Source organism: Rhineura floridana, chromosome 11 (genome assembly GCF_030035675.1).
Source record: "Rhineura floridana isolate rRhiFlo1 chromosome 11, rRhiFlo1.hap2, whole genome shotgun sequence".
NCBI lineage: Eukaryota > Metazoa > Chordata > Lepidosauria > Squamata > Rhineuridae > Rhineura > Rhineura floridana.
In genome coordinates, this window is record NC_084490.1 from 843,592 (window position 1) to 871,570 (window position 27,979).

The 27,979-nt window shown below is 55.7% G+C and overlaps 1 protein-coding gene across 5 annotated transcripts; it reads left to right on the forward strand.

The window, feature by feature from the left end:
• The first annotated feature begins 394 nt into the window (after positions 1 to 394).
• Positions 395 to 27,955, forward strand: RNF167 (ring finger protein 167). 5 transcript variants are annotated; one of them, XM_061588501.1, is made up of 10 exons: positions 395 to 716; positions 15,304 to 15,434; positions 16,648 to 16,728; positions 16,921 to 17,043; positions 17,529 to 17,616; positions 17,765 to 17,855; positions 18,867 to 18,972; positions 19,458 to 19,551; positions 25,492 to 25,572; positions 26,077 to 27,955. In XM_061588501.1, the coding sequence occupies exons 2-10, from the start codon at positions 15,339 to 15,341 to the stop codon at positions 26,418 to 26,420; spliced, it is 1,104 nt and encodes a 367-aa protein (XP_061444485.1). In that variant the 5' UTR covers positions 395 to 716; positions 15,304 to 15,338; the 3' UTR covers positions 26,421 to 27,955. The 5 variants fall into 5 exon arrangements, with proteins under 5 accessions (XP_061444485.1, XP_061444487.1, XP_061444490.1 ...); XM_061588503.1 differs by having other exon boundaries at positions 395 to 529; XM_061588506.1 differs by lacking the exon at positions 395 to 716 and adding an exon at positions 8,641 to 8,785.
• The last annotated feature ends 24 nt before the right edge of the window (positions 27,956 to 27,979 follow it).

A 27,979-nucleotide genomic window follows, 5' to 3' on the forward strand; every position in this document is an offset into this window, starting at 1 on the left:
AACTGAGCTCTGCCCTTATTCCCCCGAGCCTTCAGGGCCCCACTCCAAATCCTCCGTGCCACGTTTCTCCTCGGCTGCAATTGTGGCCCTTCCCCCGGGGTTTGCACGTTTTTCCCCAGTCGCTTGCCGTTCTGTGCCCGGCCTTCGGCGGCCCTTGGGCCTCTGGCAGGGCGAAGCAAAGGCCGACAGAGCCCTCATCCTCGCGCAGCCCTCCTGCGCCTGGGGAGGGCCTGCTTTGGTTTTGCAAAGCCAAGCGCGGGGAGCGGGGTAGGGCCGAGCGCCTGATTGCTCCTTTCTCGTCGTCATTGTCGTCGTCACCATCGTTTCACTGCTTGGAAGAAGAGGAGGGCTTTTGAGGGGGGGTCTCTGTCCCTTTCCTGTTTTGCAAAAGGGAGTGCTGGGGGAGCTCCCCTCCCTGAGAACCCAGGAGTCCGGGGAGGAGGAGCCCTGCCTGCCTCTCGCGAGATCTCCCAGCCATGTTGCAGCGCAGGGGCTTGTAAACAGTCGGCAGCCGCGGGGAGGCCCCCAGGTGTGTGTCTCCCGCCCGGCCGCCCTCCTTCCTTCCCCAGAAACGCCCGCAGGATTTGGGCCCCCCAGGCCCCTTCTCCCTCCCCCCCGCGCGCTCCATGAGCCAGACTTGAGGCACGCTCGGCGCCTCCCCTTTCCCAGGAAGAGAGGAGGGGAGAGACGCCCCCTCCCCCCCGCCGCCTGGGAAGGTAAGTGATTCCGGGGGGGGGCGGAGTGTGTATGGAGGAGCCGCCGTCTCCTCCTCCTCTCCAGGACGCCTGGGTCCCCTGGGAGAAGGTCGGGTGGGGAAAGGGGCGGCAGCTCGCTGGGACGCCTGGGTCCTTCGCGGGAGGGGCCTCTGGGGGCTCGCTGCAGCCTCCGGCCCGCAGTCAGGGTGCGGGGCACCCCCCTTGCGGGGCCTACTTTGGTTCAGGGGACAGGCTTCTGGGGCTCTTTCCCGGCGGGTGGGCGGGGTGGGTGCCGGAGAGGGTGCGGGTGGGGATGGGAGGGAGGGGCCCTGCTTCCACGTTGCCCGCCCGGTGGGTGCGCCGGGCAGGACCAAGGAGGGCCTTGGACCGAAGCTGGGGGGGGGTTTGGGTCACCTTGACCTCGTGGGGGGAGGCTTGTGGGTTGTGCATCACCGGGGGGCGGGGAGTGCTGGTTTCAGGTGGGCAGGCTTTGGAGGAGCTGGGGGCGGAAGGGAGGCATAGGCAATATAGCTCAGCCCTGACTCCCCCCTCTCCTTGTTCTGACCTGGGGCAACTGGGCTTCATGGCGTGTCCGTTCCTCCCCCAGTTGGACACTATGTCAGGGGTCGGCAGAGGGGGCGAGGTTGCAGCCTGCTGATCTCCCCACTGTGGTTGGGTCACAGCCAAAGGCCAAGCAGCCATTTCCCCACTTCGGGGATCCTTTCTGGAGAACAAACAACAACAAGGGCTGCTTGCCGTGACCCCAGGGATGATACATGCAGGAGGGGGTGCCTCTAATACGCAAATAAAAAATGTCAGACACCCCCCCACATGCACACACTCTTTCTCTTCCTCCTTGCCACTACTTCTGAAAGGTGAGCCCAGGAAATGCCCCCACCCCCTCAGGTGACTCACCTTTCAGTGATGCTGTCCTAACAAGTCCCTGACCTTCCCTTCTGTGGTGCTTGGCTGTGCTTGGCTGTGGTTCCCTCTCCAGCAGCAGCCTAATATCATTCAGTGCAAACCCTCTATCTCTGCTTTCTGGCTGTGATAACAACATCTGAACAATTTTCCTTATACACCAACTTCTGACAGTTCAGTCAGGCCAAGGCGTTTTGTGTCTTCGCTTTTATTTGGAAGGTGTGGGCTGCTGCTTCAGCTTGGTGTTGTGAGTTGGGCAAGCCTGAGGCCTCACCGGCCATCGGCCTGCATATGGTCCTCCAAAGGAGGAGCATAACCTCTGCAATTCAAGAGGAGGAAGGAGGCAGATAAGCAAGGAAATGATATGCATTTGTTTTGGTTATGAAGGCCGTGAGCACACCAGTCTCTTACAGCAAAGCATTTCCCTTGGCTACACCTGGAGGGGCAGCAGGTTGATCTGCTGATCAGTTGAAAAATGTGTCTGAAGCTTTTTTTTTTTTTAATGCACTCCAGCTGCTCCCACCAGGTTTTACAGTAAAAAGAGGCAGGCTTTGACCAGCATCATGTGCCTCTGTTTTCAGACATGAGAGCTGCACTGGCAGAACAGTGAGTGTGCCTCTGCCCACAGACTTACTGCATGATGCAGGCTCCACATCTGCCAGGAAGGGGGGGGGTTAGGATATGGCAGAACCGTTCCCCCATCACCACAGTGGAGGGGAGCCCATATAGGCCCCCACTGGCAGCAACCTTTCTGCTTGCCCGCAGACAGCCTGTTGGGTGCAGTTTGCATCCACTGACAATCCTCTCATGCCACCCAAAAAGGTGTGCTCGGTGTCTGGGGCGTGGGGGGCCTGCAGTCATCGTACATTTGGAGTGCCACTGGGGCCATGTGCATTTGTTTACAGAGTCACAGAGGGAGGGGTGTGAGTTGCGTGTGTTTCTGATGGGTGTGTGTGTGTGTCGGTTTGATTGTGTGTTCAGATTTGCTGGTGGCAGAAGAGTTTCCATGGATGCCCTGGGCATGACTCTGTAGCTTCCTCTAGAGAGCCAGTGTGGTGTAGTGGTTAAGGTGTTGGACTATGACCTGGGAGACCAGGGTTCAAATCCCCATATAGCCATGAAGCTCACTGGGTGACCTTGGGCCAGTCATTGCCTCTCAGCCTCATGAAAACCCTATTCAGAGGGTCGCCATAAGTCGGAATTGACTTGAAGGCAGTACACAGCTTCCTCTGGGCTTGTGAACTTTTCCCTGGCCACAGCCCCTCTGAAGTGCTACTCAGCACGGTTTGGATGCTGCATTTTTTGTTTTTTGCATGGTGGATCTCCAGCGATCATGCCATCCAGCGGATTTCTGTACAGTAGGGCCCTGCTTTTCGGCGCCTCACTTTCCGGTGTTCCAGTAATATGGCAGTGGCAGCGGGGCAATCAGCTGTAGCATGGGGAGCTTGCACGCTACAGTTGATCACTGTCAGCTGGAGCACGGTGGCTGGAATACAGTAGGGCCCCACATTCCGGTGGTTTTCGCTTTTTGATGTGGGCCTGGAATGTAACCTGCCGTATGAGTGGGGCCCTACTGTATTTTGGATTGCTCTGCCTGGCATAGTTGCAGTCACGGGGCATGGGAGCGAATGGATTGTGCCAAAGGTCTTCTGGAACAGCTGGCTTTTGAGGAAGGGTATGGGGGGGAGAGAGTTGTCATCATGAAGGTGTTCTGGAGGACAGCTCAGCAGTAACCCCCACTGGAGGCAGTGATGGCCACCAACTTAAGAGGATTAGACATATTCATGAAGGATAAAGCTGTCAGTGGCTATTAGCCACGACGACAGTGCTCTGCCTCCATTGTTAGAGATGGGATACCTCTCAATACCAGTTTTGCGGAATCACAGTGGGAGAGGGTGCTGCAGCTGTTGCGCTCAGGTCCTGCTTGTGGGCCTTTTCCCTTCGGGGCATCCAGCTGGCGACTGTGGGAACAGGATCTGCTGGACTAGATGGGCCCCCTCTGGCCTGATCCAGCTGCTACTGCAGGGCGGCCACTGATTCATTGTTGTTGTTGTTGTTGTGATGTGCCTCCAAGTCGACTGCGACTTACGGCGACCCCGTGAATCAGCGACCTCCAAGAGCATCTGCCGTGAACCACCCTGTTCAGATCTTGTATGTTCAGGTCTGTGGCTTCCTTGATGGAATCAATCCATCTCTTCTTTGGCCTTCCTCTTTTTCTACTCCCTTCTGTTTTTCCAAGCATTATTGTCTTTTCTAGTGAATCAGGTCTTCTCATTATGTGTCCAAAGTATGATAACCTCAGCGTCTAGTGATAGTTCTGGTTTAATTTGTTCTGACACCCAATTATTGGTCTTTTTCACAGTCCATGGTATGCACATAGCTCTCCTCCAGCACCACATTTCAAGGGAGTTCATTTTTCTCTTACCCGCTTTTTTCACTGTCCAACTTTCACATCCATCCATAGAGATCGGAAATACCATGGTCTGAATGATCCTGACTTTAGTGTTCAATGATACATCTTTGCATTTCAGGACCTTTTCTAGTTCTCTCACAGCTGCCCTCCCTGGTCCTCCCCAGTCGTCTTCTGATTTCTTGACTATTGTCTCCATTTTGGTTAATGACTGTGCTGAGGTATTGATAATCCTCGACAAGTTCAATGTCCTCATTGTCAACTGTAAAGTTACATAAATCTTCTGTTGTCATTACTTTAGTCTTCTTGATGTTCGGCTGTAGTCCTGCTTTTGTGCTTTCCTCTTTAACTTTCATCAGCATTCATTTCAAATCATTACTGGTTTCTGCTAGTAGTATGGTATCGTCTGCATATCTTAAATTATTGATATTTCTCCCTCCAATTTTCACACTTCCTTCATCTTGGTCCAATCCCGCTTTCTGTATGATATGTTCTGCGTACAGATTAAATAAATAGGGTGATAAAATACACCCGCCTCACACCCTTTCCGATGGGGAACCAATTGGTTTCTCCATATTCTGTCCTTACAGTAGCCTCTTGTGCAGAGTATAGGCTGCGCATCAGGACAATCAGATGCTGTGGCACCCCCATTTCTTTTATAGCATTCCATAGTTTTTCATGATCTACACAGTCAAAGGCTTTGCTGTAATCTATAAAGCACAGGGTGATTTTCTTCTGAAATTCCTTGATCCGTTCCATTATCCAACGTATGTTTGCGATGTGATCTCTGGTGCCTCTTCCCTTTCTAAATCCAGCTTGGATGTCTGGCATTTCTCGCTCTATATATGGTAAGAGCCTTTGTTGTAGAATCTTGAGCATTACTTTACTTGCATGGGATATTAAGGCAATAGTTCGATAATTACTGCATTCTCTGGGATCCCCTTTCTTTGGAATTGGGATGTATATGGAACGCTTCCAGTCTGTGGGCCATTGTTTAGTTTTCCATCTTTTTTCTTGACAAAATTTTTGTCACAATGTGGACAGATTCATTCTCAGTAGCTTGTAGCAACTCTATTGGTATGCCATCTATTCCTGGTGATTTGTTTCTTCCAAGTATTTTAAGAGCAGCTTTCACCTCACATTCTAAAATTCCTTGTTCTTCATCATACTGTTCGTCTGTGAATGAATCTGTCCACTGATTCATAGGGTCGCCATAAGTCGTAATTGACTTGAAGGCACATAACAACAACAAGAAAGAAAAGGAGTTGTGTGAGGGAGCAGGAGACCTGGGGGTCGTTCACCTGTTCTGTGCATCTTCTGGCCGCTTTATTTATCATTCCATGCGCCATGTACGGCTATGTGCAGCATGCAAAGTGGTAAACTGTGTAAGCTACAGGGAAGGCACAGAGATGGGAGCTGATGGAGAGGAGTTGCTGAGGTTTGGCACTGCTTGAGGAACTGAGATGTTCACATTTATGGGATCTACAAAGATGTGCTTTCTAGGAAGGCTTCTTGTGGCCTGAGTTTTCTGTCAGGCAGCAACAGCTTATTTCATATATTTAGTGCTTCCATGTCCCAAAACCCTTCAGAAGTTGCATGCAGGGAAGTGGGCTCGCTCGGTTGGACTCACTGAGAATTTTGCTGCAATGAAAAAGTTAACATGCTGTCACGGAACATAAATGAAGGCAGCATGTTGATGATTGTTTGATGTAGGCAGAAGTTAACCTCTTTAAATCCAACCTTGTAAGTGAAGTGGGGATTCCAGTCCATATTTGTTGGGGTGAGCATAAATAGATGAATATAAATTTTGTGTAGCTGTAGACCAGACCAGGCTGCAGCTGAGTGGGGCTGATGGGAGTTGTAATCCCAAACATCCAGAGGGCACCAGCTTAGGGGAAACCTGGCAGATACCTGACTGGGGTGGCCTGGGAGACCCAGGGCCTGCAGGAAGAGAACATCGTCGCCCAGGGAAGGAGAGGCTGCTGCTGCTGCTGCTGTGGGATCACCACCTCCACCACCCTTCCCTGTGGGACTTCTGCCTGGCAGACCTGCATCCTGCAGGACCAGGCCCCAGGTACCCAACCAGCTGGGACTGATTGCTACCACCTGTCCCTCTTTGGAGGGATACATAAGCTGGCTGGCTGGGGTGGCCTGGGAGACCCAGGGCCTGCAGGAAGAGAACATTGCTGCCCAGGGAAGGAGAGTCTGCTGCTGCTGCTGCTGCGGGATCACCACCTCCACCACCCTCCCCTGTGGGACTTCTGCCTGGCAGACCTGCATCCTGCAGGACCAGGCCCCAGGTACCCAGCCAGCTGGGACTGATTGCTACCACCTGTCCCTCTTTGGAGGGATACATAAGCCGGCTGGCTGGGGTGGCCTGGGAGACCCAGGGCCTGCAGGAAGGGAACATCGCCACCCAGGGAAGGAGAGGCTGCTGCTGCTGCTGTGGGATCACCACCTCCACCACCCTTCCCTGTGGGACTTCTGCCTGGCAGACCTGCATCCTGCAGGACCAGGCCCCAGGTACCCAGCCAGCTGGGACTGATTGCTACCACCTGTCCCTCTTTGGAGGGATACATAAGCCGGCTGGCTGGGGTGGCCTGGGAGACCCAGGGCCTGCAGGAAGGGAACATCGCCACCCAGGGAAGGAGAGGCTGCTGCTGCTGCTGTGGGATCACCACCTCCACCACCCTTCCCTGTGGGACTTCTGCCTGGCAGACCTGCATCCTGCAGGACCAGGCCCCAGGTACCCAACCAGCTGGGACTGATTGCTACCACCTGTCCCTCTCTGGAGGGATACATAAGCCGGCTGGCTGGGGTGGCCTGGGAGACCCAGGGCCTGCAGGAAGGGAACATCGCCACCCAGGGAAGGAGAGTCTGCTGCTGCTGCTGCGGGATCACCACCTCCACCACCCTCCCCTGTGGGACTTCTGCCTGGCAGACCTGCATCCTGCAGGACCAGGCCCCAGGTACCCAGCCAGCTGGGACTGATTGCTACCCCCTGTCCCTCTTTGGAGGGATACATAAGCCGGCTGGCTGGGGTGGCCTGGGAGACCCAGGGCCTGCAGGAAGGGAACATCGCCACCCAGGGAAGGAGAGGCTGCTGCTGCTGCTGTGGGATCACCACCTCCACCACCCTTCCCTGTGGGACTTCTGCCTGGCAGACCTGCATCCTGCAGGACCAGGCCCCAGGTACCCAGCCAGCTGGGACTGATTGCTACCACCTGTCCCTCTTTGGAGGGATACATAAGCTGGCTGGCTGGGGTGGCCTGGGAGACCCAGGGCCTGCAGGAAGAGAACATTGCTGCCCAGGGAAGGAGAGTCTGCTGCTGCTGCTGCTGCGGGATCACCACCTCCACCACCCTCCCCTGTGGGACTTCTGCCTGGCAGACCTGCATCCTGCAGGACCAGGCCCCAGGTACCCAGCCAGCTGGGACTGATTGCTACCACCTGTCCCTCTTTGGAGGGATACATAAGCCGGCTGGCTGGGGTGGCCTGGGAGACCCAGGGCCTGCAGGAAGGGAACATCGCCACCCAGGGAAGGAGAGGCTGCTGCTGCTGCTGTGGGATCACCACCTCCACCACCCTTCCCTGTGGGACTTCTGCCTGGCAGACCTGCATCCTGCAGGACCAGGCCCCAGGTACCCAGCCAGCTGGGACTGATTGCTACCACCTGTCCCTCTTTGGAGGGATACATAAGCCGGCTGGCTGGGGTGGCCTGGGAGACCCAGGGCCTGCAGGAAGGGAACATCGCCACCCAGGGAAGGAGAGGCTGCTGCTGCTGCTGTGGGATCACCACCTCCACCACCCTTCCCTGTGGGACTTCTGCCTGGCAGACCTGCATCCTGCAGGACCAGGCCCCAGGTACCCAACCAGCTGGGACTGATTGCTACCACCTGTCCCTCTCTGGAGGGATACATAAGCCGGCTGGCTGGGGTGGCCTGGGAGACCCAGGGCCTGCAGGAAGGGAACATCGCCACCCAGGGAAGGAGAGTCTGCTGCTGCTGCTGCGGGATCACCACCTCCACCACCCTCCCCTGTGGGACTTCTGCCTGGCAGACCTGCATCCTGCAGGACCAGGCCCCAGGTACCCAGCCAGCTGGGACTGATTGCTACCCCCTGTCCCTCTTTGGAGGGATACATAAGCCGGCTGGCTGGGGTGGCCTGGGAGACCCAGGGCCTGCAGGAAGGGAACATCGCCACCCAGGGAAGGAGAGGCTGCTGCTGCTGCTGTGGGATCACCACCTCCACCACCCTTCCCTGTGGGACTTCTGCCTGGCAGACCTGCATCCTGCAGGACCAGGCCCCAGGTACCCAGCCAGCTGGGACTGATTGCTACCACCTGTCCCTCTTTGGAGGGATACATAAGCCGGCTGGCTGGGGTGGCCTGGGAGACCCAGGGCCTGCAGGAAGAGAACATCGCCGCCCAGGGAAGGAGAGTCTGCTGCTGCTGCTGCTGTGGGATCACCACCTCCACCACCCTTCCCTGTGGGACTTCTGCCTGGCAGACCTGCATCCTGCAGGACCAGGCCCCAGGTACCCAGCCAGCTGGGACTGATTGCTACCACCTGTCCCTCTTTGGAGGGATACATAAGCCGGCTGGCTGGGGTGGCCTGGGAGACCCAGGGCCTGCAGGAAGGGAACATCGCCACCCAGGGAAGGAGAGTCTGCTGCTGCTGCTGTGGGATCACCACCTCCACCACCCTTCCCTGTGGGACTTCTGCCTGGCAGACCTGCATCCTGTAGGACCAGGCCCCAGGTACCCAGCCAGCTGGGACTGATTGCTACCACCTGTCCCTCTTTGGAGGGATACATAAGCCGGCTGGCTGGGGTGGCCTGGGAGACCCAGGGCCTGCAGGAAGGGAACATCGCCACCCAGGGAAGGAGAGGCTGCTGCTGCTGCTGTGGGATCACCACCTCCACCACCCTTCCCTGTGGGACTTCTGCCTGGCAGACCTGCATCCTGCAGGACCAGGCCCCAGGTACCCAGCCAGCTGGGACTGATTGCTACCCCCTGTCCCTCTTTGGAGGGATACATAAGCCGGCTGGCTGGGGTGGCCTGGGAGACCCAGGGCCTGCAGGAAGGGAACATCGCCACCCAGGGAAGGAGAGTCTGCTGCTGCTGCTGCGGGATCACCACCTCCACCACCCTCCCCTGTGGGACTTCTGCCTGGCAGACCTGCATCCTGCAGGACCAGGCCCCAGGTACCCAGCCAGCTGGGACTGATTGCTACCCCCTGTCCCTCTTTGGAGGGATACATAAGCCGGCTGGCTGGGGTGGCCTGGGTGTTTGTTTGTTTTTTGTGTGTGCTGCTTTTTTTTATGATGTTTTAATTGGACATTGGTTTTAAATTGTTTAGGACTGTGGTTGTTTTTGTATATGTATATTATGTATAGCTTTTTGTTATTGTAAGTCGCCTAGAGTGTCCACTAACCTGGACAGAGAGGCGACCAACAAATAAAATATTATTATTATTATTATTATAATACCACGGCTGACATTCCAGGAGTAGTGGGGTTGGTGGCTCCCCCAGTAACGCAGAGCTCGAGGAAGGGGTTTTCCTTCTCTGTGTGGGGGTCTTCCTGCTTCCAGTGATATGGAGAGCACTTTGCCTGGCCCGTTCCTCGGACTCGCTCTGCTCTCTTATCCTGGCTGTTTTGCCTGTGACAGATCTGCTGCAGACAGTGCAGGAAAATCCCTCCCTGAATGAAGCCTGCCAAGGACTTTGCTCTGGCCTTATCTAGTGGGAGTGGGGGGGGCAGTCAGGGGCCTTGTGGTGGTGCAGCCACCCGCCTGTCCTGTCCTGTGCCAGTGAGGGGACCCTGCTTGGCTCAGAAGGCAGGTCAGACACCTTGGGCAAGACCAAAATTCACTGCCGAAGGATGCAGGTGGGGAGCTTGAAAAGGGTGGGTGCATCTGGCCACGTTTTGGAGTTGGGAAGGGCTGACTGGCCAGAGACCCTGGTTTTGATCTCCTCCCCGCCCGCATTTACAGTTTGTGGCTTGACTTGCTTGCTTGAGCTGCCGGTAGCAATCTGCTCACCTCTTTTGCAGCGCATCAACACCTCTGTGGTTGTGGCCTGGCGTGGCTTCTCCGCAGGGGTCCCTTTGGTGGCTGGGCCTTGCTGCCCCTTTCAACTAAGGCTGCGTAAGACCATGCATTTAAAACCCATTCCCCCCACAGAATCCTGGGAACTGTTGTTTGATCCTCATAGAGCTACAATCCCCTGCCTCCCTAAGAATATAAGAACAGGTTGCTGCATCAGGCCAAAGGAGGCCCATGTAGCCCAGCTTATCCTGTTCTCACAGTGGCCAGCAGAGGCCCCAAAGGGAAGCCCGCAAGCAGCAGGATCCGAGTGCAACCCTTGATAAAACCTTTGGTTCCCAGGGTTCTTTGGAGGGATGATGATGGACTGCCTTCAAGTCGCTCCCGACTTATGGCGACTCTCTGAATAGGGTGTTCATGGTAATCGGTGTTCAGAGGTTGTTCACCATGGCCTTCATCTGAGGCTGAGAGTGGCCCAAGGTCACCCAGTGAGCTTCATGGCTGCGTGGGGATTCGAACCCTGGTCTCCCAGGTCGTAGTCCAGCACCTTAACCACTGCGCCACACTGAAGGGAAGTGGGCTTTGAATGTACAGTAGGGCCCCGCTTATATGGCGGGTTAGGGACCAGGCCCCCGCCGTAAAGCGGAAATCGCTGTAAAGCGGAACCCATTGACTATAATGGGTCACGTCGCTCGAAAATGATGCAAAAATGCCGCAAAATGCCACAAAAGCGCAAAATCGGCTTTAAAATGGGGAATTTCCCCTAATTAAAAGCCACTGCATCAGCGGAACACCGGAAAGTGGAACGCCAGAAAGCGGGGCCCTACTGTATGCCATGTACCCAGCCTAAATGGGAATTTGGGCTCAGGACATCTGAGCACAGCCCATTGGTGGGTGGCCAGGGGTGGGGGGTCTCTAGTGCACCCTTCCCCAAACTCTGGATGTTGTCGAGCACCAGCTCCCATCATTCCTGACTGTTGGCTGAGGCAGATGGGGAGCAATAGTCCAAAAGGTCTGGGGACCAAACCTCCTTGCCTGGATTATTTTTCAGGTAAAATGAAATCAGGGTGGCAAAGCCTCAGTTCAGCTGAAAAGTGCTTGAGTGTGGCCTCTAAGCGCCTCCTGCTCTGAACCCGCCTCCACCGTGTTGCTGCCTCTTGGTCCCTTGCGAGGCAGGCCATTATTTTTGTGAAAGGAGAGCTGAGCTGGCTGGCTGCGGTGAGCCAGGCCCACCTCTTCCTGGGCAGACCTCGTCCTCCCGCAGGCAGAGCTGCAGGGTGTGAAGGAGGCTTTTCTCTCCTTTGCCTTTTGTTGACTTGCTGAAGTGGGCAGACCTTTCGCTGGTTGCCTGGAGGCTGGCTTTGAAGCAGCCTTGTGTGGTGCTTGTCTCCCACCCGAAAGGGTCTCTGCAGGAAGGCTGCAGAGTGTTCCTAAGAGGAAGGATTGTTGTTCTGGCTGGTCGGAGGCTTCTTGGAGACTGCTACCAGAGCTGGCTGTGCTGGGACTGGCATGATCCCTCTGTGCCCAGCATCTCGTGGGCTGTGGAGGCGCTCAGGGCGAGAAAAGAGCTCCAGGTAGTTTCTTCTTACTGCCAGTTCTCTTTCTTCTTGTTGCAAAGCTGGGAGAGGAGTGGGAGAGAGCGGCACCCTGCATGTGTGTTTGTGGGGTGGCAGAGATTGAGACAGTTACTGGGTATCTGTACCATGAGAGGTGCCGAGGACATGCCTGCAGTGGGATGAGCAGGGCTGCAGAAGGGTCCCCATGAGAGACCCCCACCCCATCCCGGGCCTGAGTGTGCTCCTCTCTCCCTCCCACTCCAAACTTCCTGGGATCCTTAGCCTGCTCCGATCACGTCGCCACTGCTTGTCATGGCTGGAGGCCTCTTGATTGACAAGGGGCTTTATGTGATTCACTGCCACAACAGCACAACAATGTGTGGGGCATTGTCACTCCCATTTTACAGATGGAAGGACTGAGGCTGGGAGTTGAGGAACCAACGTGCTCCAGGTCCTGGGCCTGCACACGAACCTGCCTCAGTGAAGTATTAGTTCCCCTCTATTCAGCACTGGTTAGGCCTCATCTTGAGTCCAGTTCTGGTCTCCGCACTTTAAGAAGGATGCAGACAAACTGGAACAGGTTCGGAGGAGGGCAACGAGGATGATCAGGGGACTGGAAACAAAGCCCTATGAGGAGAGACTGAAAGAACTGGGCATGTTTAGCCTGGAGAAGAGAAGACTGAGGGGAGATAGGATAGCACTCTTCAAGCACATGAAAGGTTGTCACACAGAGGAGGGCCCGGATCTCTTCTCGATCGTCCCAAAGTACAGGACACGGAATAATGGGCTCCAGTTGCAGGAAGCCAGATTTCCACTGGACATCAGGAAAAACTTCTTAACTGTTAGAGTCATACAGCAATGGAACCAATTACCGAGAGAGGTAGTGGGCTCTCTGACACTGGAGGCATTCAAGAGGCAGCTGGACAGCCATCTGTCGGGAATGCTTTGATTTGGATTCCTGCATTGAGTAGGGGGTTGGACTTGATGGCCTCATAGGCCCCTTCCAACTCTACTATTCTATGATTCTATGACTCAGCACCCGCCTCCTCGTCTGCTCCAACGCCATGGGCGTCATAGCAACGCAGGAAGAGGCTCTGTACTGAGGCAGGCTGTTGCTCCATCTAGCTCAGGATTGCCATCACTAACTGGCAGCGGCTCTCTGGGGTTTCAGACAGGAACGTTTCCCAGCCCTACCTGAAGATGCCAGGATTTATTTTTTATTGATTTATTATATTCATTGTGTTTATAGCCCTTCCTTCCCCCCAAGGGGAGCCCGGGGCAGCAAACAGAGGGTGAAGCATTAAAAACATCACAAAACCAAAACATCTCTAATACCAACGCAGAGTGGGATCAGGCATCTCCTTAAAAGGCTTGTTGAAAGGGGAAGGTCTTCAGCAGGCACCAAAGAGGAAAGCAGATGCTCCATCCCGGAGCTACAGCCCTTCCGCCCTCTGCTGTAACCCACCAGACCCTCCCCTAAAAGCTCCCGGGAACCTGCTTGCCCAGCCAAGCTCTCGTATCATTGTGATATGTGAAGTAAGGTGATAATAGTGCCTCTGGACATGTGCAGAATGCTTCCCCTTGCCACAAAGGGACAACATCCAGCATCAGGGTGAGCTCCCATGCCTTCCTCCCGGCTGATTTGAGCCCTTTGCAGAGGAGCTCCAGCCACCGAGCTGGCCCGCCCAGGCCGCCACAAGGTTGCCTTGTGCTCTGTTTTGCCTCGGGGTGCAGAGGGAGGCATGGGGGGGTGTTCCCGTGTTGACATTCAGCTGTGGCAGAAAACCCCCTCTTACTCAGACCCCTTGCTGACAGAGCCCCCAAGAAGGAGGGCTCTGAGTCCTGTGCCTCCCGGCCTGTACCAGCCTAGCCTCGACCTGGGGTCCTCCAGCCACGTAGGGCCATGTCTGCCATCAGCTCCAGCCACACTGCCTCAAGCGAGGCTGTTTGACCATGTTTGGGAGCTCACTCTCAGAGCAGCTGTTGTCCCCGGCAAATGTTCTGGCACTTCCTGGTAAAAATAGGGTTTAGAAAGGCATCGTGCTCCCTCTCCCTACCTGAGACATTGAAGAGGCGCTGCTACTGGTCCGAGTAGACACTACGGAGCTGGGTGGATAGATAGTCTGACATGGGATCATGCAGCTTCCTCTGTTCCAGAGAATTGGAGGCCGTGCAAGCCCTCACCTCACACCCTCGTGCTCTGTGCTAAATAATCTGAGGGCATGACTGACTACCCAGCCACCCCCAAGCTCCAAATGGGCCATCTCGAAACCAGACTTGCATGTCAGCCTGCCCTGCGAGGGACCATTGAAGGGTTGTCTTTAAAACCCTCTTCTTTCTTTACTGAGAGCCAGTGTGGCCTAGTGGTTAGAGTGCCGGACTACGACCTGGGAGCCCAGGGTTCAAATCCCCACACAGCCATGAAGCTCCCTGGGTGACCTTGGGCCATCACTGCCTCTCAGCCTCAGAGGGAGGCAATGGTGAACCACCTCTGAACACCGACTACCATGAACACCCTATTTGTAGGGTCAACATAGGTCGGGATCGACTTGAAGGCCGTCCATTCCCATTTTCTTTCTTTATCGCTCTTTATGCAAGTTGTCTCTGTGTGCGTGTGACCAGGTTACTACCCAAATACAGACCAGAAGCTGCCTTATACATAGCTGGACCATGGAAGTCTATGTAGCTTAGTACTGTCTACACTGACTGGCAGCGGCTCTCTGGGGTTTCATGCTCCCGGCCCTACTTGCAGATTTGTTCTACCCCTTGATCTGTGGCCCTTCCCTGACGTTTGGGGGTCCTGGCTGCTTTGGAATGTGCAAACTCTGCCTGGGAAGGTCTGTGGTGGGTGAATGCAGTTTCCCAGTGGGGGGATGGGTGGAGTAGGGAAATATTCTGCACATGGTCAGAGCCCTGCACACATTGCAGAACTGGCACCGAAAACAGATCCTGGGGCTGAGCTCTGGCTTATATATTAAGCCTGCAATCTTGAGCAGTTTCAAACAGCTTCCTTGATATTGGGGGGAGACTCCTTTCCAGCAGCAGCTGTCGTGGGGGTGACGGTATCAATGGGGTGAGGGGAGTAGGCCAACCTCCACTGCCAGAGGCAGTACGCCATGAACGCCAGTTGCCGGAAACTGCTAGAGGGGAGAGCGCTGCTCTTGCGCTCCAGTCCTGCTTGTGGGCTTCCCTCTGGGGTGTCTCGGCCACTGTGAGGACAGGATATGCTGGTCTCGGTGGGCCTCCTTTGGCCTGATTTAGCCGCTGCTGTAGGGCTCTTGTAACGTTCTTAGAATTACAGAATCAGAGAATTGGAGGGGGCCTGTAAGGCCATCAAGTCCAGCCCCCTGCTCAGTGCAGGACACCTGACAGGTGGCTGGTCCAGCTCTTGGACGCCTCCAGTGTCTTAAAGGCTGGGATGGTGGCTGGCCAAGAGGCCTGGCCAGTATGTCTACACATGTGGGTGTCTTCCCTTTAACTTGGGGAAGGGGAGGGGGCCTTTCTACACATATTGATGTTGAGGCCCAGTCCAGCCAGGCAACCACATGCTCTGCCTGACGGTGGAGAGACACTCTGTACATGGTCAGGTGCCATCTTTGCGTGCTCTGGGGCTCATCCACGTCCTGGGGATTTTCTCTGTGACTCCCCCGTGGGGCTCTTGTGTCTTTGCCGTAGTTGCTGCTTGCCTGCCAGACGCCACCGGCCGTGCCATGATGCAACCTCAGCGCCCACTGCCGGTCGCGGCACTTGTCTTACCAGTTTGCCTGCTGTTGGAACTGCCGGCTGCAAAGGGCTACATCCACGCTGTAAGTGTAGCATTTCCCACCGCCCCGCCCCAGCCATGCACCCCTGTAAGGCCTTGGTCATGAGCAGAACACTTGCAGTCGCAATGGGGGCATCGGGGTCAGGACAGACAGTGAATGGTGCCCTGGGAGGTGGGGGTGGGCTCCCCACACAGCCCTCCTTGTTGAAAACTCAGCCGCCTTTTCCAGCTGACACCCTCTCCATCCCTGCTCAGGTGGGGATCTCTTTGTGGTGACCATCCGAAACTGCCTTTTACCGAATCAGACCGTGGGGTCCATCCAGCTGACTGACAGCAATGACTCTCCCGGGTTCTCAGGCGGGGGTGGGGTTTTTTCTAGCCCTACCTGGAGATGCTGCTTGGGACTGAACCTGGGACCTTCTGCATGCAAAGCAGCCGCTCTATGGTCCTTCCCCAAAACCTCCTCCCTTGCGCGCAGAGAAGCGCACAGGCAAAAGCCTCCAGAAGATGGGCAGCCTTGTGGCTGGTTCCGCCGTTGCTCCTCGTGTGCGCTCCTCTGGGGCATGTCATCCGTCTGTGGCAGAGTGGAGAGCCAGAAGCCCAGGCTGTGCTCTGGGGCGCCCCATGCTAGCTCTCCCCACACAAGGGCTCCTCAGACCAAGGAACTCCCTGTGCAAAACTTTGTGGGGCCACCCGTGACTCACAGCCCTTTCAGGCTTGGTTTCTTCTTGCAGAAGAGTTGTCCGGTTGGATTTAGGCCTAGAAAGAGGCAGGGCAGGGTGGGACTTCCTTTCCCTCCCAAAAGCTGCGCCTGAGCAGCCATTTTCTTTGGACTGCTTTGGGCAGGATTCCTTTGCAGGTGGGCGGTAAGCAAAGGTTGGGCAGAGGGCCAAATGCATCACACGCCAGAGGTCCCTGCTGCTCCCGGAGCTTATCTGAGCAGTTTAGCTGGCTTAAACAAATAAGCCATGCCTTCCACTTGGCCTTCCAGAAGGGCTCCCTGGAGTTTGGTGGGCCTTGGTGGCCGCACCACAAGGTCTTGGCTGCAGGGCCCAGCCCTCCTTTGTCCCTGGGCTTCTGAGCGATGTGGGGGCACAATCCCCTGCTCATCTCCCCTGAGTGGGATGCTGGGGCTTGACTTGTCACATGTGCCAGAGCAGGATTGTGGGCTCCTGCACCCTCAGAGTGGCCAGTAGCGCACACTCAAGGCATCCTGTTCCAACTGTTCTTCTCTTTCTGTTCCCTGCCCCCACCAGATGTCGGACCAAAATTCCAGCATGGAGTTTTCTGACCTGCCAGCCATGTTTGGGGACCCCCTGCCACATAAGGGACTTGGGGTGAGTGTCTGAAAAATGGGCAGAGAGACTTGGGGGAGTGCTCATGCCTGCCCCTCCTTCCTGGCGCCTTTTCCGCCGCCTTCCCTGTGCCTGCAGTGGCGGCCCCTTTCCTGACCCTCTGGGGCAGATCTTGCGTCCGTTGAGTGAGAGGCAGGAGGCACCAGGCTGAGCCCCCTCCTTTTTTGCCCACAGGGCTTTCTGGTGGAAGCCAGGCCAGCAAACGCCTGCCAGGCTATCGAGGCCCCTCCGGAGCTGTCCAACAGGAGTGTCTTCATCGCCCTCGTCCGGAGATACGACTGCAGCTTTGACCTCAAGGTGACCTGGGGCAAGGCCCAGTCCCTTTCGACAAGGACAAATTGCGGGGAGGGAGTTTTTTTGTATTGAGTGTAAATCTCATCGACCCCCAGTTGGGACTCGGAATTTGGCGTTGGCCCCAGAACACCCCATTCGTTCATTAGCTGGGATTCCTTTTCCCTGCTCACCCCGTTCGTGCTTATGAGGCTGCTTCATATCAGGATAGAGGGTTGCCCACTTGGCCTCTGTTGTCCTGCTCTGACTGGCAGCTTCTCTCCAGGCTTGTGGGCAGAGGGAGAGGCTCCTTTCCCAGCCCACCTCCCTGGGATCCTTCCACCCTGTGGCACACCACCCTGGCACCTGGCATTGCTAGGAGTTGTAGTCCAAGTCCTCAGGACGTTTGGGCTGGCTCAGTAATGGTACTCCTGAGCATACACAAAGGTTTTGTGTCTGGGAGGCTTGGCGGGCGCCTCTCATCCCCCTCTCCCATGTTTTCTCGCCCACAGGTGTACCATGCTCAGCAGGCAGGATTCCTGGCTGTCATCGTGCACAATGTGGGTTCAGACAAGCTGCTCAACATGGTTTGGGACAGTGGTGAGTGCATGTTCTGTCCTGGTCACTCTGGGGAGCTAGCACACTTCTCCAGCTCTACCTCGTGCCCCTCTGGCTGCTCTCAGCTGACCACCTCCCTCCCTCTTTCTCTCTCTGCCGCTGCTGCCACCACCACTACCGCCACTTCCAGAGGAGCGCCGCAAACTCATCACTATCCCTTCTGTGTTTATTGGTGAAACGGCCGCCACGTATCTGCGCAGCGCCTTCACTTACGAGAGAGGGTAGGAACCAAGGTGCAGCAGCTGAGGGGAAGGGGGGACCTGTTTTGTCAGTACACTCAGCCCTAGAGTTCCAGTGCTGAATAAGACATGGAGCTCCGAAGACTTCTTCAAACGCCACCCATTTAATACTTTAATGTTCCACTTTTCTATGAAAACAAAATGGCTTGTAGCAGAATAAGAAAATGCATTGGGATGGAAACTAAGTTGGAAACAACAGATCTAGAAAACCGCAGGAATTAAAATACTAACAGATAGCAACGAAAAATACTCTCTCCAGCAGATGGCATTTTTTAAAAAGTTTAGAAGCAGCAGGCCATGCATTAAAAGCCAACTGGAATAAATTACTTCTATATCTTTTGTTTTAAAAAATGAATATGATCTGCCAATACTGGGCTTTCAGAGAATGGGTGGAGATTCACACACACACCCTTCCTTAGGAAAGATGTTTGGGGCAAAGTTTCCTGACATCCTGTTCAGGCAATGCATATGGGAGAATTGGCTGAATATTGGCTCCTGACGCCACCTTTGCGAAGGGGAAACTCCTGCTTTCTAAAGCTGGCTTGTCCCAAAGCCCTCATGGGGTTTTGGGGTAAGAGGCACAAATTAGGTGCTAGATTCCTGCCAGCTCCTTGGGACAGAGCCCTCGATCCTGAACATCCTGAGCCCTGCAATGATAGGGAAGTTTCCTACCTTGGGGGTGGGAGGTGAGCTTAGTCCTAGGCAGGTGTGAGCTCAGCACCTCTCCTTTTTCGAAACAGACTCCCTGTTGTGGATCTTTCCGGTGTGCCTTCCTCAGTGGGGGCTTTTTCACTGAAATGTTTCCAGTGGGGGAAATGGGTGTGATGGGATTGGCCCTTCTTATAAGCGGGGGAGACCAGACTGGGAGGCTGTACGCTAGAAGACCAAGAGGGAAGGTCGGGGAGTTACGCCCTGAGGAAAGGGCAGGAACTTGTTTGGTTTTTTATGTCCTGGTTGAATCTGACCCTTTTTTCTTCTCTCCCTCTCCCTCAGGGGTCAAGTTATCTTGATTCCAGAGTACATCTTCCCCCTGGGCTATTACCTCATCCCTTTCACAGGTGTGGTGGGCATCGTTCTTGCTGTGATGTGTACCATTCTGGTGAGTGACACCGGCCCGTGTTGGAACGAGGGCAGCTTTCTGGTCAGGACACGGCTGGAATGGGAGGGTGGGTGACTGGATGGGACACGTTTGACTCCTTGAAATATTGGGGGTGGGAGGAAAGAAAGCTGGGATTTTCTAGCCTTCTGGATCCAGAGAGGGAGGCGCGTACTGGGGGACAGTTGTGTACTGGGGCCTGTTTCACACCATACATAGCAAGAAACACATGTTGTTGCCACCGGCTGTGCGTTCAAACACAGAGCCCGACCCAATCCCAGCTCCTGATGAGAATGGGGGTGGTGCTTCTCATGTATTTGCAAGCACAAGTTTGCCCCTGTTACAATTTCCCCCCCGTTTTTACATGCATGCGTTTGGGGAAAAAAATAGACTTACACCTAAGATGGGGAAAGGGGCAATATTCCCTGGGTCTGACGATCCCTCCTGAAGGGCCTGGTAAAGCTTATTTCTCTTTCTGTGCCAAACAGATTGTGCGGTGTGTTCAGCACCGGAAGAGGATGAGGAGGAATCGACTTTCAAAGGACCAGCTTAAGAAGATTCCTGTCCACAAGTACAAAAAAGGTAACTGGGTCTCCTGTGCAACCCTGGCCACTTCATGAAGGCACAACAAAGAACTAGAGGGAGGCTTGTGCTCTTTCTTGCCCCAGCTCCTGGAGCGGGCCATCTGCAGAATCTGTGCAAGGAACATCAGAAGAGCCTGCTGGATCAGGCCAGTGGCCCATCTAGTCCAGCATCCTGTTCTCACAGTGGCCAACCAGGTGCCTGGGGGAAACCCGCAAGCAGGACCCGAGTGCAAGAACACTCTCCCCTCCTGAGGCTTCCGGCAACTGGTTTTCAGAAGCATGCTGCCTCTGACTAGGGTGGCACAGCACAGCCATCACGGCTAGTAGCCATTGATAGCCCTGTCATAGAAGCATCATAGAAACCAGCCGTTCCCATGCTCTGGTGCCTTCCAGATGTTTTGGACTACACACTGGGCAGTGCTGGCTGCGGGCTGATGGTAGTTGCAATCCCAAACATCTGGAAGGCATCAGAGCATGGGGAAGGCCGATGTCAACAATCTTCTTCCCCCTCTTCCCCCAAACCACCCATTTTGGGCAAAGGATCCCTGTGTAGGAAAAAGAGAAAAAATATTTGAGTACAGGTCCTAACATGCAAAAGCAAGACTCCCGCCGCCCCTGCCAGCATGGTGGGATTCTGCATTCTGCTTGTCCACGCTGTGGTCCTCTCTTCCACTCCTTCAGTTGTGGCCTACCCTTCGCTGCCTCGTGGCCATCTAATGTTCTGCTGCCAAAATTACTCATCCGTCTCTTCTTGCTCTGGCTGCGTGGGGGCCCCTCCCCTTAAACCCATGCAGGGAACCCACACAAGCTTCTTGCCTTCCACCGCCTCCCCCCCGGCAGCCTTGGCTTCACCCCCCCTCCCAGTATAGCTCTGCTCTTACACCCCGACCTGCCCGCCTGTTGAATCCGGCCTCAAGGATCATCTCTTTGAGGAAGGCTTTGGGACATAGAATCATAGAATAGTAGAGTTGGAAGGGGCCTATAAGGCCATCCAGTCCAACCCCTTGCTCAATGCAGGAATCCAAATCAAAGCGTTCCCAACAGATGGCTGTCCAGCTGCCTCTTGGATGCCTCCAGTGTCGGAGAGCCCACTACCTCTCTAGGTAATTGGTCCACATCCCCTTCATAGACCCCAGTACCCTGCTGTGATAAAGCTTGTACCATTGACCTTACTGTGCCCCTTCCTCTGTTTATCCCTGCCCCCTTTCCTCCCACCTCTCTTCCTCTGTGGTGCCTCATTTAGATTGGAAGCCCCCCCCCCCCCAGGCAGGGACCTCTCGGACCTGTTCTGTGCAAACCTCCATGTCAGTGCATGGGACTCTATAGACTGTAATGCTCAAGAAAGGGAGATGATATTGGGGGCTTGGTTGAAGCTGCGGGTGGGGGGCAGGATTTGCTTGAAGGAAAAGGGTCTCTGGGATGGGCTTAAGGGAGGAGAAGGGGCTGCCTGGAAGGGGGAGGAAGCTGATCCAGGCTGATGGATGAGGGGAGTCCAAGTGGAGCAGGAAGGGGCTGGGGGGCAGGGCAACGGAGGAGATGATGCCCAGCAAAGCAGGAGCGCTGTGGGTGTGGGGGGAGTGCTGGAAAGGCCTCTTTTTCTATGGGACCCATCTGTGTGGCAGAGGGGCCAGCAATCCCACGGCACGGCTGTTCTGGACAATCCAGTCTCCTGGAGCAGTGAGTGATTCAGGGGGCCCTCCTTGGAGTCCCTGCAGTGCCCAATTTGCCCAGCAGGGGGCACCCTTGCACCCTCTGTGTGTGTCCCCCCCCCCCCCCCGCTCTCCTTCCCGCCAAACCTCATTTGTTCCCTTCCCTTTTCAGGGGCAGGCAGGGAGGGGGAGGGGCAGGCGGTCTTGCCTTGACGCTGCACCCCCCCTGGTTTTTTTCCATCCATTCCTCCTGGATTGGAAGAGAGGGAGGGGGAAGTGCATGGGGGGCTGACTCTTCTTTTCCTCCCCCTTTATGACTTGAGAGGAGGAGGCTTTTGCCATGTGGGCAACCTGCCAAACTGCCTTCTCCGTGGATCAAGATTGTCAGTCCCTCCCTTGTCCAGAGTCTCTTTGGGCTCGTAGTCGTCAAAAAGGGGCTCCCCCCCAAGGCCCTTTCTCCAGCCGGAAAATGCTGGGGTGGGGCGGGTAGATCCTGGGATCCGATGCATGCAAAGCTCCTCTGCTGAGTCACCACCTCCTTGCCCAGTGTGTACATGGGCGGGAGACTGTGGCTCCAGACTGCCTTCCCCAACTGGTGCCCTCCAGCTGTTTTGGACTGCAAATCCAGCCAGCCCCAGCCAGCGTGCTAGGCGGGCACCTGGTTGGCAAAGGCTGGCACTCTGATGTTACAGCAGCAACTCTGCACCAGAGGGGGAGGTCCCTTTCCCATTCATTGCTCCCTGGAAGCCCTTTTTCACTGGACATGTTGCCACAGAGATCCCTTCCCCCTGAGACCTGCACGGAATGCTTGGCCAGGTGGGCCCTCAGGGACTCTTTCATGACGGGGAATCTTCTCTGCCTTGTGCCCCCCACCTCTGCTACTTGCAAGTAGCTTTGTTTACATCTCCGCCACCTCCGGATCCCCTGTAGAGTCTCATTTGCGGGGGAGAGTTGGTGTAATGAATATCTTGCCTTTCAGGCAACCAATTTTTCCAAGGTAGCTCCCAACAGAAGATAAAACAATGATTAATATGGGATCCTCGCGCATTAAAACACCCCAAGGGTGACATGTAGGAAAGCAGCAGATTTTAGGGGGACTTGAACCCACCAGGGGCGGGGGTGGCCAGCTGGACCTGTGAGAGGGAAGGGCATGCCTCCTCCTTGGGTGGGGGGAGAGGCCCAGGTAGGCCTACGAGTTTTGCAGGCTGGAGGAAGGTCCTTGTGCAGAAGGTACTGCCTACTGTCTTCCCTGGGGGGTGTTTTTGCTCAGCCCCCTTACCTGCAGCATTGCCACCGCAGGCTCTGGTCCTACAGGGAGGTCGCACTCAGAGGCCCCTTTGGAGTGGGGGGTGAGGATGTGCCAGCTCTGTGTTCTGCTTCAGCCCACACCACAATGGGGGCGGGGGAAGCAGCTTCTGGTGACTCTGCCACATGCAAAGAGCCCAAAACAAATGGCTGCACGAGAGGGAGCTTGGTCAGGAGAGGAACCCAGGTGTCCGGGTCTCCATCTCCTCCTCCTTGTCCTCCAGCACTGTGGCAGGGTCTCTTCCCCTCCCCCCCACATCCTTCTAACCAGAGCAAGGGTGTAGAGTGAGAGGGTCTCCCTGATTGGCACCCCCTCCCTTCTGCCCCTAAACCAGAGTCCCCTCCCCCACATGCGGAAGGCAACTTGTAGGGCTGAGCTGACTGGCCATCCACCCCCACCCCGCATCCATTGCCCCAAATCCTCCAGGGGACCTGCCATGTTGTGGGGGTGGGGGAGGAGGAAGAGCAGCAGGGTGGGGGCTCCATCTGGAGCTTCCCCTGCCCCCCTAACAGACCCTGCAGGGGCCTTGGAGCCTCGCTGGCTGCCCCCCCTTGCTTCTGAATTTGGGGGCTTTGTCTTTTCTTCTTCCTTGCTCTCTTCCTTCCAGTGTTTATATTTCCTGTGCTCATGATGGGCTAGATGCTTGCACAGTTGCAAATCTGACCCCCTGTCTGCCCTGCTGCACAGAAGGGGCCTGATCCTATGACACCCACTGTGTGGCTTCCCTGGCGGCTGCTCTGTCACTCCCCCCCAGCAGTGCCTCTTTTCACATTTGAGTGCGGGAGATGGGGTGGGGTGCGTGTGGGGCCGGGAGAGGCCTGCCCCCCTCCCAAGTGCTGCAGCAGGGTGTTCAGGGGGCGGTCCCACTGGTGTCCCTCCGCCTTTTGTGGCTCTGCTTTTTTCCTTTCCCTTTTCTGGGCCCGTCTCGCTTTTGCTACACGGCTGACTCAGACAGGGAAGGAAGGCAGCCGGCCTGAGCACTCCTGCTCCTGTTGCTGCCGCCCTTTGCCTTATAAGGCCGGACAGAGACGCCGGCAGCGGCGGAGACTGTTTTGCAGAGTTCAGCTGAGCAGCCCCTCTGACCACTTCCCTTCCCTGCTGCTGCTGCAGGGGAGGCCAGCTTGCGACTTCCTGTTTTTGCTGGAGCTGCTGAGAGAGACAGAGCAAGAGAGAGGCCCACAGCCCCTAGGCAGGAGGTGGCCAAGCACAGCAGCACCCACTGCACACAGACGCACAGGCACCTCAGGGTCCCTGAAGGCGCAGCGGCAGTGGGGAGCCCCCCACCCCCAGGAAGCAGCTGCCTCCATGGGCCAGAGGCAGCTGCTTCTGTGGGGGGTGTGGGGCTGCTTCACAGGCAGAAATAGAATCCTCCCTCCACTTTAGAGGTGAGTAGGGCCCCCCCATCTCTGCCCCCACCTGGCCATTCGCACCATTTGCCCTCTCATGTAGACTGTGCTGGGTGTTTGTTGCTTCAGGATTGATTGATTGATTGATTATTTGGTTTATATTCCGCCCTTCCTCCCAGCAGGAGTCCAGGGCAGCATTTGTACAGTGCCTAGCACATTCAGGACGCTCTTGCCTGGATCAGGCCCCAGTCGGTGCCCAACCCAGTCCAACTGCAGCTAGCTAGCCAGAGGCCTCTGAGGAGTGATCCCCCAAACAGACTGTCATCTTCTCCTCTGCTGCAGCTAGTTGGGGTGGCAGGTGGGCAGAGAACACACAGTTATTGTTCGGCCTCATCTGCACTAGGCATTTAAAGGTAGATCATACCAAGCCGTGGCTCTCCACCCCCAAGAATCCTCAGAAGTATAGTTTCTTAAGCACACTGAGAGCTGTTAGGAGACTCCTGTCCCCCTCCCAGAGCTACAATTCCCAGAGTGGTTTTAACAGTCGTAGAATCGTTGGAAGGGGCCTTCAAGGCCATTCAGTCCAACCCACTGCTCAACACAGGAATCCAAATCAAAGCATTCCCGACAGATGGCTGTCCAGCTGCCTCTTGAAGGCCTCCTGTGTCGGAGAGCCCACTACCTCTCTAGGTCATTGGTTCCATTGTCGTATGGCTCTAACAGTTAGGAAGTTTTTCCTGATGTCTAGTCAAAATCTGGCTTCCTGCAGCTGGAGCCCATTATTCCGTGTCCTGCACTCTGGGACGATCGAGAAGAGATCCGGGCCCTCCTCTGTGTGACAACCTTTCATGTGCTTGAAGAGTGCTATCCTATCTCCCCTCAGTCTTCTCTTCTCCAGGCTAAACATGCCCAGTTCTTTCAGTCTCTCCTCACAGGGCTTTGTTTCCAGTCCCCTGATCATCAGTCCCTGTTCCCAGGGAATGCTGGGAATTGTAGCTCTGTGAAGGGAATAGGTGTCTCCTAACAATTCTCAGCACCCTTAACAAACTTTTTTTTGGGGGGGGGGAGCCATGACTGTTGAAAGTGGGATAATACTGCTTTCAATGTGTTCTGCAGAGGGGACCTTTACTTAGTTATGGGAGGACACAGACATGCACTCTTGTGCCTTACTTAACACTTGACTCTGCTTTGCACTGAGAGTAGTCCTCGCAACAACCCTGTGAGGTAGGAGACTTTGTGATATTCCTGCTGTGCAAAAGGAGAGGGGAGGTTGCATCTTGCACATCTACAACTAAACAGGGGGTTCCTACCCACACCAAACAGGTTCGTAAAGTGGGTGCCAGGGCTGGGAGGAAATTCTCCCTGAAAGTCACTGCCTCCCGCTTTCTGTGCCTTTGCAGTGCAAAAGGCCAGGCAGCTGAATGTGTAAACGGTCTGCAGGGCAAAGCAGCTTGTGTGGTGGTGGTGGCACGTGTCAAGGGGCAAAGGGATTTCTGTGCAAAGTTTCACATGTATGAGTTTCCACCCAAGACACATGTATGTGTGAACTCCCCCTTAAAGAGTTGGGAGCTGGTGGTTGGCGAGGAGGGGTTTTTGGGTGGGGAGACCTGATACCTCTCCCTGTCTTCTGTCTGTAGGGGATGAGTATGACGTTTGCGCCATCTGCCTGGAGGAGTATGAAGATGGGGAGCGGCTGCGCATCCTCCCCTGCTCTCATGGTAAGGGGGCAACCCGGAAGCACTGGGACCCTAACGTGGACCCTTCCCCAAGGCTCTCTTGCCAGGGCGCTAGACAGTAGCTCTTGGCTTCCCAGCATCCTTTGCAAAATTGCAAGGGGCTTATGTGCTGAGCAAAGTCCACTCGGGGTGGGTGGGGAAGGATTGCTGAGGCTCGCCCTGCTAAGGGGTCCTGTTGCCCCCTGCCCTTCTGTGGGCAGGCAGAGAATGGAGGCAAGCAGTGAGATTTTGGAGGGTGTACATGGGTCCTGGCGCACCTGGGTAGATCCAGGCATTGGGTGGGGGCAGCTGTCTCCTATCTGCTCTGAGGGTCAGCGTCCCCAGCCTCAGTTCTCCCCAGCTATGAAATGGGATTGATAGTAAGCTCCCTGTCCAGGGGAGTTGTGACGGCAAATCCAGCAAGGATCAAGCCTGTTTGTGAGCCAGAGCAGTGCTTGAGCGGCCCCTCTCTCTCTCTCTCTCTCTGGCCACGGTCCTTCTGCTTAGCTTACCACTGCAAGTGTGTGGACCCGTGGCTGACCCAGACGAAGAAGACGTGCCCAGTCTGCAAGCAGCGCGTGCTGAACTCGCCGGAGGATTCGGACTCTGATGGGGAGGGAGGGACCACTGGCCACTCTGTCCCTCCCCGGGATGAAGAGGAAGGCGGGGAGGAGCAGGAGGAGGAGAGTGACTCTGAGCGCACCCCCTTGCTGCGGTCCTCGCCCACGGTGGCACTGGGGCCCCCCTCCTTTGGCAGCATGGCGCACTCCCCCCCTTCCAGCCCTCCAGGCCTGTTGGAGGAAGGGGGCAGTCAGGGCCTAGATCTTCCACGGAGCCCCCTGATAGTCTAGCCCCCTCCTCTCCACCCTCCCTCGCCCCCGCCATGTACTGCGCACTGGCTGGGGGGGGGCAGTCAGTACTGGCACATGCATTCCTCCCTCCCTCCGAAAAGGGGGGAGGGGAGGGGAAGGATCCTCTGCTTTGACCACTTCGAGCTTCCACTGTATTTTTTAACTATTCAGGGCAGAGAGCGGAGGTGGGGTAGAGTTTAGGGTGTGGGGGGGACACAGGTTGAGGAGGGGAAAGAGATGAAGGGCAGTTGGATCTCTGTCCTGCTGGTGGTGCCAAGGCCCCCTTGGGGTGTGGGGCGAGGGAGACGGCAGAGGCTGCAGAATCCACCACCCCACCCCCTTGCAAGGAGGAGCGTCCTTGATGCAAGGCAGATGTCCACATGGGCAGCAGTCTCCATGCTGCCTGCATTCCTCTGGCCCGGCTGCTCCTGCTAGTCCTGGGGGAGGGGGCCAGCATCCTTTCTGCCTCCCCCCCCCCCAGCAGCGCCTTCCTTCCTTGGGGCAGGGAGAGAGTAGAGCCCACCTGGGGGGAGGGGAGTTGTACATGGGTAAAATAGTGTTTGTTTGTCAAATGCTAGCATGAGGGACTTGTAGGTTAAGGTGGGTGTCCTGGCGATGCGGGGGTGTATACTTTGGGAGGGGGGAAGCTTAAAAATGGTTGCAGGGGGGTGGCATGGACCGTTTCCAAAAGTAGGACAAATCTTGTGTTATCTGTCCCCCCTCCCAACTGTTCCTGGGGGGAATCATTTGATTGCAACTCATGGCTCTTAAAAGCTGTTGAAAGCATTGCAGGGTAGAGCCCCCCCCCCCCCCCGGCAGTTTTGCACTTTTCTGCCAGTCGTGTGCCAAGGAGGGGGTGGGGCCCTTCTTATTTCTCTTGGCCCCTCCACCTTCCCCCCGGACCTGTGGCTACCTCCTTGCCATTCCAGCAGTCACCGCTGAACTTTTTCCTGGAATGTTTTTCACACTAACTTTGATTTCCAGAAAAGATGCAACACACTGCATTGCCCTATAACATGGGGCAGCGTCTGGGTGGGTGGGGTGGGGTGAATCCTTCCTTTTAACCTCTCCCCCTGCCTAATTCTCAACGCTCCACTCCTTGCCCTGCTGGGCAGGATTTTGAACCCCATTTTTTTAAATTTAGGAACTAACCGGTGACACTAGGCTGCTTTAAGTGGGGGTTGGGGGGAAGGGAGCATCGGAGCAGAGGGGGTCTGCTGGGTGTGGGAGTCCCCCATGGAGTCAAGGCTGTCCTCCTGCCATCTGCCAGAGTTGCTGCTGCTGCATAGCCTTCTACTGAGCGCCTTGAAGAATTTTTACTGTAAATTACTTTTATTTTTAACTGTACAGTTTTATTGTAAAGGAATAAAAGTTAGACGGGAAGGGGGTTGAGACTTTGGGGTCTGTTCTCCCTCACAAAGGGCTTACACATGCCTGGGGAATCAAAATGTGGAAGTCTGAAGCCGATTAAGTGGGGGCCACCGCAGCCCTTTAGGGCAAGCCCATTGAATTAAAGGGAGATGATTGAAAATAAAGTACTGGCTGATGCTTTTTTTCTC